This window comes from Pomacea canaliculata, linkage group LG6, assembly GCF_003073045.1.
Source record: "Pomacea canaliculata isolate SZHN2017 linkage group LG6, ASM307304v1, whole genome shotgun sequence".
Taxonomy (NCBI): Eukaryota; Metazoa; Mollusca; class Gastropoda; order Architaenioglossa; family Ampullariidae; genus Pomacea; species Pomacea canaliculata.
In genome coordinates, this window is record NC_037595.1 from 701,927 (window position 1) to 718,102 (window position 16,176).

A 16,176-nucleotide genomic window follows, 5' to 3' on the forward strand; every position below is an offset into this window, starting at 1 on the left:
TACCAGCAAATTAGCAAGTTAATTTATTCTGCAATCGCCTGAGTTAGCATAAGCAACGTCCACAACAGCCAGAAAGGATTCTTGGTCACGTGGTCAGATCATCAGTCAGTCAGCTACAGCCGCTGTAGCAAGAGAGTTCGGCCGCCTTGTCAACACGTGCACAGTTGGCTGGGGTGGCGGGAAGTGACACAATATGTCAGACTGGTACCTGCCAGCTTGTTAGAATGGTGCCTTCAGTACAGATATCAGAGCTTTGTTAGAATGGTGCCTCCACACACCCGTTAACATGTCAGAACGGTGGCGCCTTGAGTACAAAGAAACTGGTGCCCTGTGTACAGACCCATTTCATTGTCGGGTGGCTGGAGAGACTCGTCCGACTGTCAGCTTGGTGCCTCAGACACCCACCCAGCACAACCGCCCGCCACGTCTCCCAGACACCTGCCAGCGAGCTGCTGAGCTACAGTCACTACCTGTGATGAGAGGGACAGCTGTCAACATGCAGCTGGAGGAGACCATTCCGTGGGATAGGGAGACGCTCGGCTTTGGGGGTAGAGGGCTCCATGTTGACAGTGAACGGCGTTCACATTCTTGCCTCAGAAGAACCTTTAGTGGAACATCATACAACAAAGATTTCCGTCATGGAGAAATCTGAACGATAATATAAAATACAAAATTTATAAAGGTCTGCACAAAGTTTTATTTGAAATTTTCTTTAACAATTCAGTCACGTCAATGTTAGTTCATGCGTGCATTGTAACAACTGAAAATTCAAATTGCAAGAGCAGCGAAGCTCGCAGCAATGGTCCAGTATGGAGGAGGACTTAAAGCTCTGAAGACTTTAGTGTAAAAACATTTTGCTGTAACACTGCCACAGACAAGACAGAGCACGTGGTCAGTCCAGGGTAGTGACGAGTGACGACAGCCACAAGCCGTTAGCCACACACCTGCGGCGCTCACTCGCTGGACGGCCGTCACCAACCACAGGTATGTCAAATCTTTCTAAAGTTTATCCTCCTTCGGTGTTTTCTCAGGACTTTCTTAGAAATTCCAACTTAGAAAACGGCAGTCGTAGAGACCGGTAGATATACAAGCCTCATAGTAGGGCCTAAAGAGTTTTTAAAAACACTAGTCTTTTCCAAATGACGTACTTACTTCTATCACCTTTCATGAAAAGTGTCAGATCACCTGTTGAGGAGATGAGGCATCAAAGAGAACTGACCCCGAGACAAGTGAGTGTGTAACACCTGGCCCCAGTGACCGGAAGTTGAACAACTGCATCCACTCGTCCACTGTACTTGACGCTGCTTCAGTGAAATTCTTTCACCTGACAGGTTGTCAGCGTCCGGTATTAGTGCCGTGCGACGTGATGTTAGTGCTGTAGGAGGTAGCCATAGTGGTGTTGGTGTTAGTGCTGCGAGATGTGGTGATGTTAGTGCTACACGTAGGACGTGGTGTTAGTGCTGCAAGATGTGGTGTTAGTGCTGCAAGATGTGGTGTTAGTGCTGTAGGACGTGGTGTTAGTGCTGCAAGACGTGGTGTTAGTGCTGCAAGATGTGGTGTTAGTGCTGTAGGACGTGGTGTTAGTGCTGCAAGACGTGGTGTTAGTGCTGCAAGATGTGGTGTTAGTGCTGTAGGACGTGGTGTTAGTGCTGCAAGATGTGGTGTTAGTGCTGCAAGATGTGTTAGTGCTGTAAGATGTGATGTTAGTGCTGTAGGACGTGGTGTTAGTGCTGTAGGACGTAGCCATAGTCGTGTGGGTGTCAGTCCTGCGAGATGTGATGTTAGTGCTACACGTAGGACGTGGTGTTAGTGCTGCGAGATGTGGTGATGTTAGTTCTGTAGGACGTGGTGTTGGTGTTGGTGCTGACAGACGATGTTACTCAGTGAGATAAACAGCTCGTAATGTTAGTATCTCTTGTTCCACACACTAAAAGTTCCCAGAATGCCAAGGAAGGAGGGAGCGGGGCAGAAGCTAACGCACGCCTGCTGTCAACCGACTCATACGACATGCGCAGCAGGACATTTCAGAAAATATTTTTCCCTTTTCAAAATCGTTGTCTCTTACTCAGACCAGCTACAAACACAGGTCAGCCCCGTTTATACACAGAATAAGTACAGGTCACGTGGTCAAAAGCCTCGTGACGAATTAAAGAAGCTGTCGACAATGAGAGACAAGATGAAGTCAACGAAGTCTTGATGATGTTCAGCAGCAGTGAGCTGTACTCACGCTGTGGGGGCGCTGACACGTATTGTCATCACATGTGTGCCACGGTTGTTGTTGTTTTCCTCCACTAACATTTGTCACATCACACACCCGCCCCCCGGGGAATGCTGACCCCCAATGTCCTCAACGTCCTCCTTCTCGCATTGAGTTTCCTGCTTCACTTTCTTTGTTCTTCTTTCTTTTGTGACACACATTGTTGTTGATGATGAGTCACCAGAACGATAGTAAGACAATCTGGTTTGTTTAAATCTCTACATTCGTTACAAGAGTTGGTCTCCGTGGTCAGTAAGACCCTGGAATGTCCAGACGTGAGTAACCCTCGTGCCTTTCAGTCACTTGGACAAGCTTACACCCGCGTCAGCAGCACAGGTAAGAAGGTAAATGTCCACCGGTTCTCATGAGTCATGGTAGGTCTGGGTATCTGAATACAGTGTTGTAGAGGTCGCTCACCTGTCAACACAACACGGTAAGAAAGGCGACCAGCTCGTACTAACGACACGTGTGCACCACCTACCACAATCGTCGCCATTTCCCGTTGGGCCGCAGTCAGGGACACAGAAGTAAAGTTTCCTCGGAATTAGCTCGGGAACAAAGGTGTTGCTGGCACCTGCAAACAAGCCAGACTTCGACGGTCCGCTGATTATCTACAGATCCTCTTGTTGGATACGGTGTGGTCGTGGTAGTGCTAGATGTACTCACTGAGGGTAGGCAAAGTAACCCCGGGGTACGGGTGATAGCCCTGCTTTATACCTTGCTGGGTCAACATCAACATCGTCTCGTTGGTGACGACCTGATAGAGACTGGTAGTCTCCGCCCTCTGTCTGCCTTGACTACCACTCTGCAGTTTACTTCTGACTTGGTGTCTACTGTGTCATCGGTGTCTACACACAAGATGTATGAGCTAAAAGTCCTCGTGTGTAGTGATTTCCGCCCTGGGTAGCGGGCGTAATGCGCTTCACAAGCGTCCAAGACAAGACATCAAATTGGAGAACTAGAACATGATAGTTTGCAGAGTGAAAGAACAATGGAAACCCAGAGGTTAGTGCTGCCCTCAAGATGTCAGATTAGGATGGTTCAGACCTGCGCTCCATAACAGTAATAATGTCATGTGGTGATATTACAGGTTGACGTCTGCATTCAGCCGACCGTTTACTCCAAGCCCAACGAAGAGCGTTGACATATAAAATAATTTTGCAGTCCCCACATCCGGAAAAAGCTTTGACAATAGTACTACCGTACTCCAGTAGATGCAGAAGGATTTACATGACAGGATGCGGCAGCCCCCGCCCCCTCTCTCTCTCAGACACACATATTTCTGTCCACCGTCACTCTTCTCTCCATTTCCCGCATCTTGCACGTGCTCTCTGCTGAAAGTCGTAATAATAATAATACGAGATCAAGCATTTGACCCATGTGCTGACTTCTGTCTGTAGGTCACAAGACAGCGAGCGACAAGACCAGCCTCCATCATGGCCGCACTCCACAGCACGCTCCCACGACTCTTCCTCGCACTTGTTCTCGTGTTCATGGCGCATGGGCAGAACATCCAGCCAGGCATGACCGTTCGCCTGCCGCTGGGGGAGGTAAGGGGAGTGCTCGTGACCTTGCCACAGGGTCAGGTGTATCAGTTTCTGGGTATTCCCTATGCTCTCCCTCCCGTGGGCCAGAGAAGGTTCCAGAAGCCAGCCCCGATAGTTGAGAAGTGGGGAGTCCTGGACGCCTCGCAGTTCGGTCCCTCCTGTCCCCAGCCTGGAAGACGAGACAGGACCAGCGAAGATTGTCTGTACCTTAACGTGTATGTCCCAGCCACCGCCTCCCTGTCAGCTCCCATCAGTACTCCCAAAGCCGTCATGGTCTGGATCCATGGGGGAGGGTTCCAGGTAGGGGCTGGCAGGGACTACGATGGGGGCACAATGGCAGCACAGGGAGACGTCGTTGTGGTGACCATCAACTACCGCCAAGGCATGCTGGGATTTCTGTCCACTGAAGATGCGGCCAGTCCAGGGAACTATGGGCTGTGGGACCAGCGCTTGGCCTTGCAGTGGGTCCACAGCTACATCGCACCCTTTGGCGGCGACCCGGGAAAGGTGACTGGTCCTTCTTAAGAACGATTCTTGATCTTCTAAAACTGTTATTCTTATGCATGTCTCTCTTGTAAACTTGCATCTGACCATTTTTGGTGAGTCAGGTATTTGTCAGTTTTTAATGTGCCAGTGCTGACCTGTTTGGGTTAGTCTCGTGTCGGTCCTTGGGTGTTGTCGGTCAGCTAGTATTTACCCGTATTTCCTGTGTTGGCAACTTACGGTCTTTTTAAAATTCTGCCTGATATTTTCCATTATCTATTAATTGAAGACTATATTATTTGTTATTCAGGATGGTATTTGTCAGTCTCGTTTGTTATCAGGTTACAATTTTTGGCCAGTCTGGAGGGGCCTACAGTGTGGGTTTGCATGTCCTCTCCCCTCTCAACAATGGACTCTTCCATCGTGCCATTATGCAAAGTGGCACGGGCATATGTCGCCGAACTATCGCCCTTGACCCCTCTGGGTACGCTAGGCGGTTTGGCGAGCAGCTCAGGTGCCTTAGTCGTACAGGCACTGGGTTCGACACCCAGTTCTTGGTGGACTGCGCGCGCAACCGATCAGTGGAGGAGATCCTCCAGGCGACAAGCAACGCCGGGCGGTGGCCAGAGCTGGTCTACAGGCTGCTGGTGGCACCCTCCGTGGACGGCGAGTTGGTGCCCGTGGCCCCCCGCTTGCTTCTCGACCCTTCCTACGGCCAGCAGGTGCCCTTCTGGTCTATCGACATCATGGTGGGCACCAACAACGCAGAGGGCGGCTTGGTCATAGGGCCTCTGATACCATGGCAACGACAGCTTGGCTTTAACGCCGTCACTGGCATCCCTACACGTGTTCTGTGCAGCAACATCTCCCACTCTCTGGCCAATGACTACTTCAACGGGTCTGAAGCTTTGGCACAGGCGCTTTGCCGGCAATACACATCCACCGAGAGTGAGGTGGACCAAGCCCGCGCTGTCGTGGACATGTATGGCGACATGATGTTCGTGTCAGCTGCCGTGGAGACTGCCCTCAGGCACGCCGGCGGCACTGGGGCGACCCGAAGCACCTTTCAGTACCTCTTCTCCCACCAGCCTCGCAGCAGCAGCTTGGCCAGATCCTTTCCTTGGTTTCGAGGGGCAAGTCATTCTGATGAACTGGACTTCGTCTTCAATATGAACCTTCGCGACCCTGCCGAGCTTCGACTGGCACGGGCCATCAGCGACGCCTGGACCAACTTCGCCAAGTTCGGGTGGGTATAGAGCAGACCTGGGCAAACGCCGGCCCGCCCGCTGGCCCGCCCACCAGTAAATATACTATATATACAGTATTGGGTAAAACTGAGTTAACTATATAGTCCGGCCCTCTAGAACCATCCCAGTTTCTCATCCGGCCCCTTGGGAAAATTAATTGCCCACCCCTGGTATAGAGACTATAGTGGCTTAATGCTGCAAGACCTCGGTTGTTGTGGTTACAGGCTATCTGAAGTCGGTTTCTTTGTTGACGGGGTTTGGTTTCACTAGTTTTTCTTTTAATTCTGTGTAACTTTCTTTGTGAACGAGTGGAAGCCAGACCACATTCATGAAATTTTTAAGCTAAAACTTGAAAGTATCTGCCAGTGAAGAGAAAATGTCACAATGATTACTTTGCAAGCATCATAGCCTTACAATAAACCAAACTGTATCAAGAATTAAAACTCATATAATGCACCAAACCTTGTCAGAAGAAAATAATTTTATTCTTGGACGATTCTTGTCACCTCTCCATTTTATGCAGGTCACTTTTATTAATGCTTTCCTAGGGGGTCTTCACTCTGTCATTTTTGCTTTCCTTGTAACTTAAATTTCACAGAAAACTGATTCATGGCCTGTGGTCTGTCAGGCACAGTTGTAGGTTTGTCTGCAGCTTCATTGTGGCTTGGGACTCCTCCTTTATTGCCTTCTTGCCAACTTGTTAGCCTCCAACACCATTTCCTGTTACATTTGAACATACTGTTCTTCACCAGAACCCCAAATCAACCACAGAGCCAAGCCAGCTTTCAGTGGCCAGCCTACAGCCTTGACACAAAAGCCTATACCAACCTTGACCTGGTGATTACATCTGAACGTGACGTCTTCTCACAACGGATGGCTTTTTGGTTGAGTCTTGTGCCTCCAGTCACTACCCAATTGTCATCTGCTGCCACCCAGAATGCCAGTCACCAGTCGAGCATCTACAGTGCTGCTGAAACAGCATCAAATGCTGCTGGACGTGCCAGCAATGCTGACCACACTCACCTGAGGACAGTAATTGTGGTGTTGTATGTCCTGGCATGCACATGTTGGCGAGGCCTGTAGTGCTCTTTCTAGTCTGGTCCCTAATGTTTTTAGCAATCTTTTCATGCCCCTAATTAATGTCATGAGTTCTGGACTTATTACACAAATCCTTTGCCAAAAAAATTTATTTTAGGTATCAAATTGATAATGCAGGACAGAAAAGATACTGGAAAACATGTAGCTGTATAATCATGAGCGCTGTCAATGGAGAGTTTCTCATTACCCTTTTTGCAGTTGTCATTATGTTCTTCATTATGCTGAAGTTGATAAAGCCTTGTACTTAGCATTAAAATGCAAATTAGCGTTCTCCTTTGCTTTCATCTACTGTATAGCACAAACTGTATGTGCTAGGAGTGAGTTGACTCTGCTCTTTTCTACTGACTAGCATAGACATTCGTGGAACAAATTGGACTTTGCCCTAATCTACAAACACAAACTAGACAAACAAGGAGTCAGACCTTGGGTTATTCTGTGCTTAACCTTGAAGATGAATAGTCATAAAATGTTTTCCTGTTTGTTATCACTGAATTGAATAATTCAGAAATCACTGACTAGATAATCACAAATGCCAATACAGTTCTTAACTTCAGAGTTGCAATTTCCCTATAAAATCATGGTTTGGTAGCCATTTTTTTTTAATGAAACAAAATTCTGTACCTGGAAAATAGTGCAAGTTACTTGATTACGTCCTACTTGACAAGAAATTGTGTTTTCCTCAAATATTTTTTTTTATCTTCAAATGCTTTTTTCTTTCTTGTGTCCTTAAGTTATTTATGCTTTGGAATTTATATGATTATATTCTATTATGACATGGATTTGTTGTAAAAATAAATACATGTAATGGCTGCAGTAGCACTTTTTAATTTCATAGAATAATAAAAAAGCAATAAAACAGAGGCCATTATTTCAGCTGTTTGGGGAATCCTGCCATGACTAGCATGTTACCATGACATGTACATGAGCAGTTTGAAATTGTCATCTCAGTACACAGGACTTTACCCGTGTACTTCAATCACCCACCCATACACACCAACCATGCTGACTATGAAAATAATAACTTTACATGGTGCTAATATTTGGCTATTATGTTGTTTGTTTATTTCTTACTGTTAAGAGGTTCTTAAGCACCAAGACAGAATGGAAAGAATGCAGGGGCACTGTTAATTCTAACAACGGGCTTCTACTTAAATGTGAAATATTATATACAAATCATAGCACTACTTTAAAACATCCTAGAAAACAAAGCATACAACCTAATGGCCTGCAGATATTTACATTGGAAATGCCATTCTTGTTTAACTTGTAAATGGATTAAAAAGCCATCTCATTATTTATACTTGCAGATATGTTTGAAATTAATTGAAAACCATCACATAGTCAACAAAAACATTTTATTTACATGTCATTAAATATTCACGACACTTATCTTTTGAACATATCATTTGTCTACAAGTGTTTTTGTATGTGTGATACATAGAAAAGGGTATGCTTAAAATTTTCTGCAAGGATTCAACCATGTCATACATTAAAAAAAAAAATCCCACCTCAATCTCTTATTTTTATCACTCCATTTTGTTCTTCTAAAAAAGACTGAGGTGCCAAAACAGTTCTTACTCCATGTTTTTCTCCACAAAGACTCAACAGAGCACTCATTCCTCACAACAGAGACCACAACTGCCAAGGAACCCACATTAAAACACTATAAAAGCAAAATACTGCTTTTAAAAACTTTTCTGCAGACTTATCATTTAGATAAAAATATCAATATCTCTGGACAGATTGTGATCTTTTGGTAAAATCTATGTTGCCTTATGTACACAACATCAGACGATCATCAAAATGCACCCTCTTCCTATTATCTGAACTTTATTTTAAGCCTTCTTTTAAGGTCAGGATCCACTCCAACCCCAAAATTGATATTTTCCTGAACTGATCCTGACCTTAAAGCAAGACTCATGCCAGAGAGAGAGAAAGAAAGAGGTGTTGTGTGAAAGACACAACAGTAGGCACACACAAATTGATACATTTTTTAATTCATTTCTAATTTAACTTCTTACCCACTCCTGTCTGCTCCTTGGTCAGAGAAAATACAGGGAGCTGCTGCATGCAAGGGTAAGATTAACTATTACCCTTGGACAACAGTGCCACATTAGCATTTTTACTGCTTCAAAAACACAATGGTGAGGAAGAATAGTTCCCTAGTTCCGCTTTTGTACCAAAGTGTACAAGTGATGAGCATTTTTCTTGCTGTTGAAGGCATTTCATGAGAAACGGCTGAGATCTAATGAGCAAATGAAGGAGAGACAAGAAAGAGGCGCATACAGGCACAGAAGCCATGGGTGCTGGCAGATAAGGTTTCAACAAGTCACAAGTTACAATAAGTCAGCTTTCAACACCCAACCTTGGGCAAACATTTCCCACAATAGCCCTAAATTACCTATCTTAAAAAAATATCCCACATTAATCTCTGGCTGACTTCGTCTGGTTGTACTAAATCTTTGCCTGCTACAGTTTCTTGGTGACTTCTGGCATAAACACTTCTAGAATGTTGTCATCATTATGTACTGAACTGGCCAAATACAAGGCAGCTCCATGAATATCCATCCAAAAGATCAACAACACTGTCTTCAGGTCAGTAGAAGCAAACATACCTACCCAGTGTATAAAGTTTTATCCAGTTAAAATGAGGTTTGGAATCACAGTGGCTTGTGAAGAGGGGAGTGCCATACTGCTGAACTAGTTCGCTTGTTAAAGCGAGGTCGCTTAACTTTAAACATTTCATTGAGGTCTGGGGGCTCAATGTATGTAAAGATGGCATCCAAGTCTGGAGGGTGATGTTCTTGATTGATGAGGGCAGCTTTGAAGTTTGAACCTGTTACAAACATAAATGTTAACAAGAGTAAAATAAATGACACTGCAGTTGTGACTTGTATTTTAAATTGTAGAAGAGATGCTTGTGAAAGAAACATGTCACTGAATAGGTCAAATTGCAAGAAATTATCAAATTGTGATAAAAACAAACAAAACTTGACGTAAATTTGATGCATGCATTTTGATTTATAAAAGTGGTTCAGGATACAAATAAATTGTAAAAGTGATACTAAATACAAATGTTAGATGTGACTTAAGATCTTAACTTTTTCCAAACCCTCTTTCACATTTTCTGGACCTCCTTATAACAAATTAACCTAGAATTTCCCTGGCAACATAAAAAAGACACATTACTGAAGTACGTGCATGACAATTTTTACAAACACTCCATGAACTTTTTCTTTAAATTCTCTTCCTTTGATGACGTGACTATTAGGATCTTAGGGGATACAAACTGCTTTTAACAAAATGAATTACTACCCCTGGTCAGTGAGGTTAGCAGTCCTGGCCACTGATTTTTTTCCCCTGGACAGCTCAGTAAAGGGAGAAACTTCAAAAACCTTCAGAAGTGTGACATCAGCTAAGCAAAACCTTGGTTTCAATCTTTCCCTTGAAAAATAAGCTATGAAGCCTTGATGTGGTTTTTAAAAACTACAAAGGACTACACACAAATATTGGTGAGGCAAAATAATCTCAGGTCCAAGGGCAAAAATAGCTGTGACACTGAGACTGTCATAACATTTAAGTAGGTTAACTTAGATCTGTTGATTACCAAGGTTCCCGAAGTGCAGTGGCTACAAGCTTCAGCGATCGTGTAAAAAGTTTTGCGTTTGAAACTTCCCTGTACTAGCATTTGCTTGTTTGTTTATTTGTTTTTGTGCATGTGTACTTTGTTGACACAAAAAAGACCAGTCAGCCACAACAAAACACCGAGGCTGCCAGCTGTTACTATGGGAACTCCAAGGACCACATGACCAGAACATGGACTTGTTGTGAGAGCTCAAGATCAAGGCCAAGGCCATCAGAGTAAGTGGTCGTTCTCAGAGGAGAAAGTAACATCTGTGTATTGGCCTGCGCTCCAAAACACTGAAGTTGGGAGGATTAAGCCAGGTGGTGTGTGTGGCATTGTTCATCTTGGCACATACCATCGTGTGCTGTTTAACAGTGTAGTCATGTGGACAAGCATGCTGAATAAGCTACATGCCATCCCTGGACTGGGACAATGCTTGGCGTCCGTGTCACCAGGGGACCAATTGTAGCTGACATGGTTGAGAAGGGAAGTGATGACAGATAGCTGGATGAGACACTTCAAGAGAAGAGCCCCCCTCCTGTCATGAGCTGATGAGCCATGTGGCAAGATTTCAAGTGATGACTGTCAAGTCACATGCTCAGTTTCATGGGGCTAATAATTCATGATGAGAATCGCAGGAACATTGTGACAAGCGTCCTTGCTGTTGTTGAGGCAACTTTGGCAAAACATTTTGTCTCTCTCATATTCCATATTGTTAACAACCACTTATGTAGCCAAACACAGGTGGGACATTGTGATGTAAGTATGTAATATGTGCCGTGCCATCAGTGTGACATGATAATCCACGTAGTCAGCATGTAAATTACATTAGCATTGCAGTCGAGCTCTTTCTGACTGAAAAATGATTCTGGATGAAGAAACATTTTAGTTGCCATTTGAGTTTCTAGACATACACATACACAAATTCTTGTTCCCCAGCCCTGAGCTGTTCACAATAACTACAAACACAAGAAATAAAAGTCAACTCAGACAAGCAATGATGTGATTTGAGGACTCATAACACTCCCTGACTTACATAATAATTTAGGGCATTCCCATACTGGGTCAAGTTTGAAAACCATTTCCTGCTTTCCCCTCCTGTCACAAGCATGAAATGCACAACTTCCCTCCTGGATCAAGGACATAAACAATCCTTTGCATTCCTCTTCCAAATCAGGGATTAAAAACATGCATTGTTCACTCAAGTTAAACATAATACACAAAAGACCATATGCTGACCTTGTGCCCAGGAGGGAATCTTTTTTCTAGGAGCCTGATCATCATCTGTTGAGTCATCTGAGCAAAGATCAGCGATGTCATAGGTTTCCAAAGATGATGATTTCTTTTTTATATGGCGAGGTGTGATAGGATACCTGCACAGGTTACAAATAGTTTGACAGTGTGATAGGGTACCCACACAATTTATAAATAGTTTGATACTGTTTATACATGGCTGACAAGAGCAGCAATAAAGAGAGCGAGCAGCGAAGTGACAGTCTGATGGCAACAAGCAGTGGGTGTTACACAAAGTGACTGACAGCCTGTTGATGACAACTACAAGCAGTGGGTGTTACAGTGAAGTGACAAGCAGCAACTGACACAGTGAGTAGAGTGAAATAACACCTGACAAGGTCCAGCCCTTTGCAGTTATTAAATGTAGATATAAGTTCATATACACAGGCATGTCAGAGGCACACAATGATCCTTGACCTTTTTTGCCTAAATGAAAGTGGTAATAAGATTTTGTCTTACATTTCTGTATACAGCACATTCATTTCTGCTGCAAAAATATCATCTATTAATAGCATTAATGTGCTAACATATGAAACATGTTGTGGATCATACACAGATGGTAACAAGATGACAAGCTTATGAAGAGCTTACGAGTCTGGGTTGTGGACTGAGTGGCTCTCAGTTGGTTTGGACAAAGAGACAGTGCAGTTAATGTTGGCCAAAATGTTCTGCATGTTGCGGTTGTGGTGCTGGATAATTTGATTCAGCCGAGCCTCTTCCTTTCTCTTTTCTTCTTCCATGGCAGCCATTTTTGCCAATCGTTGTTGTTCCTAACAAGACAAATGTTACACACATCTCATTCTGCCACAATATACACTAGAGCAAGAAAACTTCTGGTTAAAATTTAATGGGTTTTTTTGGAGGGCCAAGGAGCTCTGATAGAAAAAAATAGGTTTGTTGCTTAAAGATTTGTTCCTTTTTCTTTTTGGAGGAGTGGGTATTATGAATAAAGTTACATGACACTTTTCTCTTGTTTTTCAACTTGTAGCTATACATACCCACTGCAATCATACAGCATAAAATATAAAACGTTACGTTTTATCCCTGTTAGAAGCACAGATAAAAGAATGAACCCAAAGGTAGGAAGAATCTTGCTGACCAATTCTTTCAATTTCTCAAATTCTCGCTGAAGTTTGGCTTCACGTTCTTTTTTCTTCTCCATCTCCTGTCTCTCACGGGCAGCACGCTCCTCAGCTGCCGCTTTTTCCCTATCAACAAACAGGAGGATGTAAAGTCAGGGTTAAGCAAGTCACAAGTTTTATAAATTGATTCATCTTTTATGTTTTCTCATTTGAAAGTTGCACATAAATGCCAAAAGGTGGAATCAGAGATAAAACAAAATGTTGTTTAAAATCTATTTTTTGTTTTTGTCACTAAAACTCAATCAGCTTTCCGCGAAGATTGCTTTCGCACAAGATAAAGCATGTGAAGGAGAAAAAGCATGTGAGGGACAAATATCACTACTTCCTGACTGCCTTTAAGTGCAAGGTCTTACTTCTGGGCTGTCTTTAAGCATAAGACCTTACTTCTGCTCCTTAAGTTTCTGCTGTTCCCGCTCTCGCTCCAGTTCCTGCTGCCTAAGGCGTTCCCGTTCAGCCAAACGCTCGCGCTCCAGCTCTGCCTGCTTCTCTTCCAGTCGCCGACGCTCTTCTTTCAGCCTCTGCTGGCGCTCCTGCTCTTCATGCTCTCTCTTGCGCTGCAGGAACTCCTCGTGGCGACGCTTCTCCTCTTGCTGCAAGTTGCAGACCACAAACACATGGCTACAAATTTTCATGACAATGCAGAGCAAGATGGGTTTTTTTGGTTTATTTTTAAACACAGTTGCAAGTAAAACACTATCTGTTCATCAAATCTCTAAATTGAAAATGAATTAAGCAAGAAGACAGTGAACAAGTTAACAAACATTACAGTCGTACCAACCTGTTCCAAAAACTTTCTCATACGCTCTTCATCTTCCAGGCGCCGCCTTTCTTCAGCCTCCAGCTGTTTTTTCAACCTATTGCGTAATGAACAGACTGGGTCATTTAACTAGCTTGTTATACTTATTGCTACTCAATTGTATTCATCCAGAATACAGACCTATACAATGCTAGAACTCACATAACACACAATCAACGTGATTTGCATTAGCCTGCTGTGCATCTCTATTTTCAGTATTTTGCTTTATGCTTACTAGTAGTTTTCAATGACAGCACATTTCACATTGTCCCACTTCACACACTGAACAAACAGATGTCCTTTTTGTGACTGTTTGGGCATTGTTAATGACACATCCAGGGTTGCACTCTTATGTTAATTGCAATAACTAAAAAACATTCACTTGGTTTTCCTTATTAAAGACAGACAGATAAAAACATCCATCACCTCTGCCTCTGTTTTTCGCGTTCTTCTTTAAAGCGGTCTTCCTTCATACGGTCTGTTGAGTTGAGCTTCTCCTGTAGCTTCTCTTGCAGACTTTTTTTAAGGTTATTCTCCTTTTGCTGTCTAAGCTCACGCATTTCAGCCACCTTGCGCATTCTTTCCTCTCGCTTTCTGAGAAGCACATAAAGCACAAAATATAATAATACAAGATACAAATGTACTCAAAATAACACATCAAGATTTTAACTGGCAGTAAAGTGTTTGACACACCAAGCGAAACCCACTTGCTGGAGACCAGGTTAATGATAAAGAAGCATGGGACTTGGTCAACTGTGGGCAAGACAAGGCACTAACCTTTTTTGCTCCTCCACCTTATTCTTCTTCATCTCATCAATCCTGCTCAGCCTCTCTTGTTCTCGCCTCTCTTTCTCTTGAAGTTCTTTCTTTTTCTGCTGCTGCAGCACCTGCAAAGCAAACATATGGTAGACACATGCACTTCACTCTACTTAGATGCGTTGCTGTGTCCTTGACTGTCATTTACCCATGTGTGTTACTGTATCCTACAGAAGCTTCTTACACTGCATTACTGATTTCTGAGACAAACCTCAATTACCCATTTCATTTTGTCCACACTGCACAACTTCCTCAAAGTATTGATACACCTTACTGGGCTCCCACATATAACTGTTTTGACAATTATGTTAACAACTGATATCACAAGATCTCTAAATGGTTACAAATTTCATGCTGAAGAAGATCAGTATATATCTAAGTTCAGTCCAGCAGAAACTACCCAGAGTAGGTACAAACTGTGGTAATGTCATGAAGCTGAGTTCTATTTAATGAACAAGTACTGACATGCAAGAAATGAGCACATTTATTCTGTGAAAATACAGTGAACATGTCTGGTGCCCTTTAAACTAAACCATTTTTTAAAAGGAAAACTGTCTTGACTTGTATAGGCATCATTCTTTTAAGCAAATTTGTTCACACGTATATATACTTAACTTTCCAAACTAAATAGGCCAATTACTTTTCTTCAAATCCCAATCAACAAGCTTTATAGGTACAGTGGCATCTTTACGTATGTTGGTAGTTCTCACCTTGAAGGTAGGCTTATGAGGAGGTGTGTTGCGTTTGAGGAAAGATGTGACAACACCAGAGATAAGACTGGTGGAGCGAGACAGGCTGGACTTGCGCATATTTGCCAGGAAGGAGTGTGGCCGAATTATGTGCTGTAAAGATATTAATGATTACAAATAATTTGGAGAACGGATGAAAATGACATTGAAAAAAACAATCAGTTACATTACTTCAAAAATGTAGTCTTGATACAAGCTATAAGGAAAACCACCAAAATCATTTACAAAGACTAAACTGGTTGTAACCCCACCTCTCACTCTGCAAAAAATGGACTCAAGTGGTATCATGTGGGTCGAACAGCTTCCTTGTCATTACCTCACTACTATTTATTGCTCTTAATCTTCTTTGGAGCCATGATTGAGGATTATCTTATTAAAATAAAGCACAAAAATCACTAAATAAGAAGGATCCGCAGTGAAAAGGAACGACCGATCGTAACTGTGTCTCGAGCGCGAATGATGACATGCTGGTCGGTCACGTGTGGTTCACGTGGCTGTTCGTTATCCGAAATTTTGTTCGCTATCCGAGACAAACTTTTAACGAAATTTTTGTTCGTTATCCAAAATATTCGCTATCCAAGGCGTTCGCTAACCGAGGTTCCACTGTAGAGGATTTTCCTGAAAGAATTTGAGTGGAAATATTTCCAGATGAATCTTCACCGATCATTCTTAACCTCATGCTAGTTTCAATACAGAGCTTGCACAGTACCCGGATACCAGAACTCCTGGTATCCCAAGGCAGACGTCAGGACTCCAAGAATCCTTCTTTGTTATTTTGATATACATTAAACTTTTTTCGGAAAATGTGACTGTATTCTCTTGCTAAACAGGGCTGTGGTTGTCATTTGTTATATGCTAAAAGTACAGTCGAATCTTGCTACTATGCCACCCCGCAACTATGCCACTCTCGGTATTATGCCACTTTTGCTCGGTCCCGACTATAAATTCAATGTAAAATAAATTTACTATGCCACCACCATGCCACTTTTGTGTGACTGTTAAAAGGTACAAGTTGTTAAATTCCGGGCAGTGCTTGATTATTATACTGTATGGCAGTGTGGGACATGGCAGTTAGGTGGGATGGAACCCAGCATGCACACAGGGAGGGTGGAGGCTGGACATG

The 16,176-nt window shown here is 43.3% G+C and overlaps 2 protein-coding genes across 5 annotated transcripts in view; one reads left to right on the forward strand and one right to left on the reverse strand.

Annotated features, from left to right (window-relative positions):
• On the forward strand, positions 1-8,134 carry LOC112566582 (neuroligin-4, X-linked-like). 4 transcript variants are annotated; one of them, XM_025242815.1, is made up of 4 exons: positions 1-984; positions 3,658-4,311; positions 4,629-5,533; positions 6,287-8,134. In XM_025242815.1, exons 2-4 carry the CDS (start codon positions 3,694-3,696, stop codon positions 6,615-6,617), a joined length of 1,854 nt encoding a protein of 617 aa, XP_025098600.1. In that variant the 5' UTR covers positions 1-984; positions 3,658-3,693; the 3' UTR covers positions 6,618-8,134. The 4 variants fall into 4 exon arrangements, with proteins under 4 accessions (XP_025098600.1, XP_025098599.1, XP_025098603.1 ...); XM_025242814.1 differs by lacking the exon at positions 1-984 and adding an exon at positions 1,017-1,229; XM_025242818.1 differs by lacking the exon at positions 1-984 and adding an exon at positions 1,764-2,601.
• LOC112566579 (inner centromere protein-like) overlaps positions 7,969-16,176 on the reverse strand; it is a 22,481-nt gene continuing 14,273 nt past the window's right edge. Inside the window, exons 11-19 of the mRNA XM_025242810.1 lie at positions 15,015-15,146; positions 14,266-14,375; positions 13,915-14,082; positions 13,471-13,546; positions 13,077-13,282; positions 12,650-12,758; positions 12,142-12,320; positions 11,497-11,630; positions 7,969-9,468 (exon numbers count right to left, since the gene is read on the reverse strand). Coding sequence (XP_025098595.1) covers positions 9,293-9,468; positions 11,497-11,630; positions 12,142-12,320; positions 12,650-12,758; positions 13,077-13,282; positions 13,471-13,546; positions 13,915-14,082; positions 14,266-14,375; positions 15,015-15,146 — 1,290 coding nt within the window. The 3' untranslated portion in view covers positions 7,969-9,292. The remainder of the gene's footprint in view (positions 9,469-11,496; positions 11,631-12,141; positions 12,321-12,649; positions 12,759-13,076; positions 13,283-13,470; positions 13,547-13,914; positions 14,083-14,265; positions 14,376-15,014; positions 15,147-16,176) is intronic.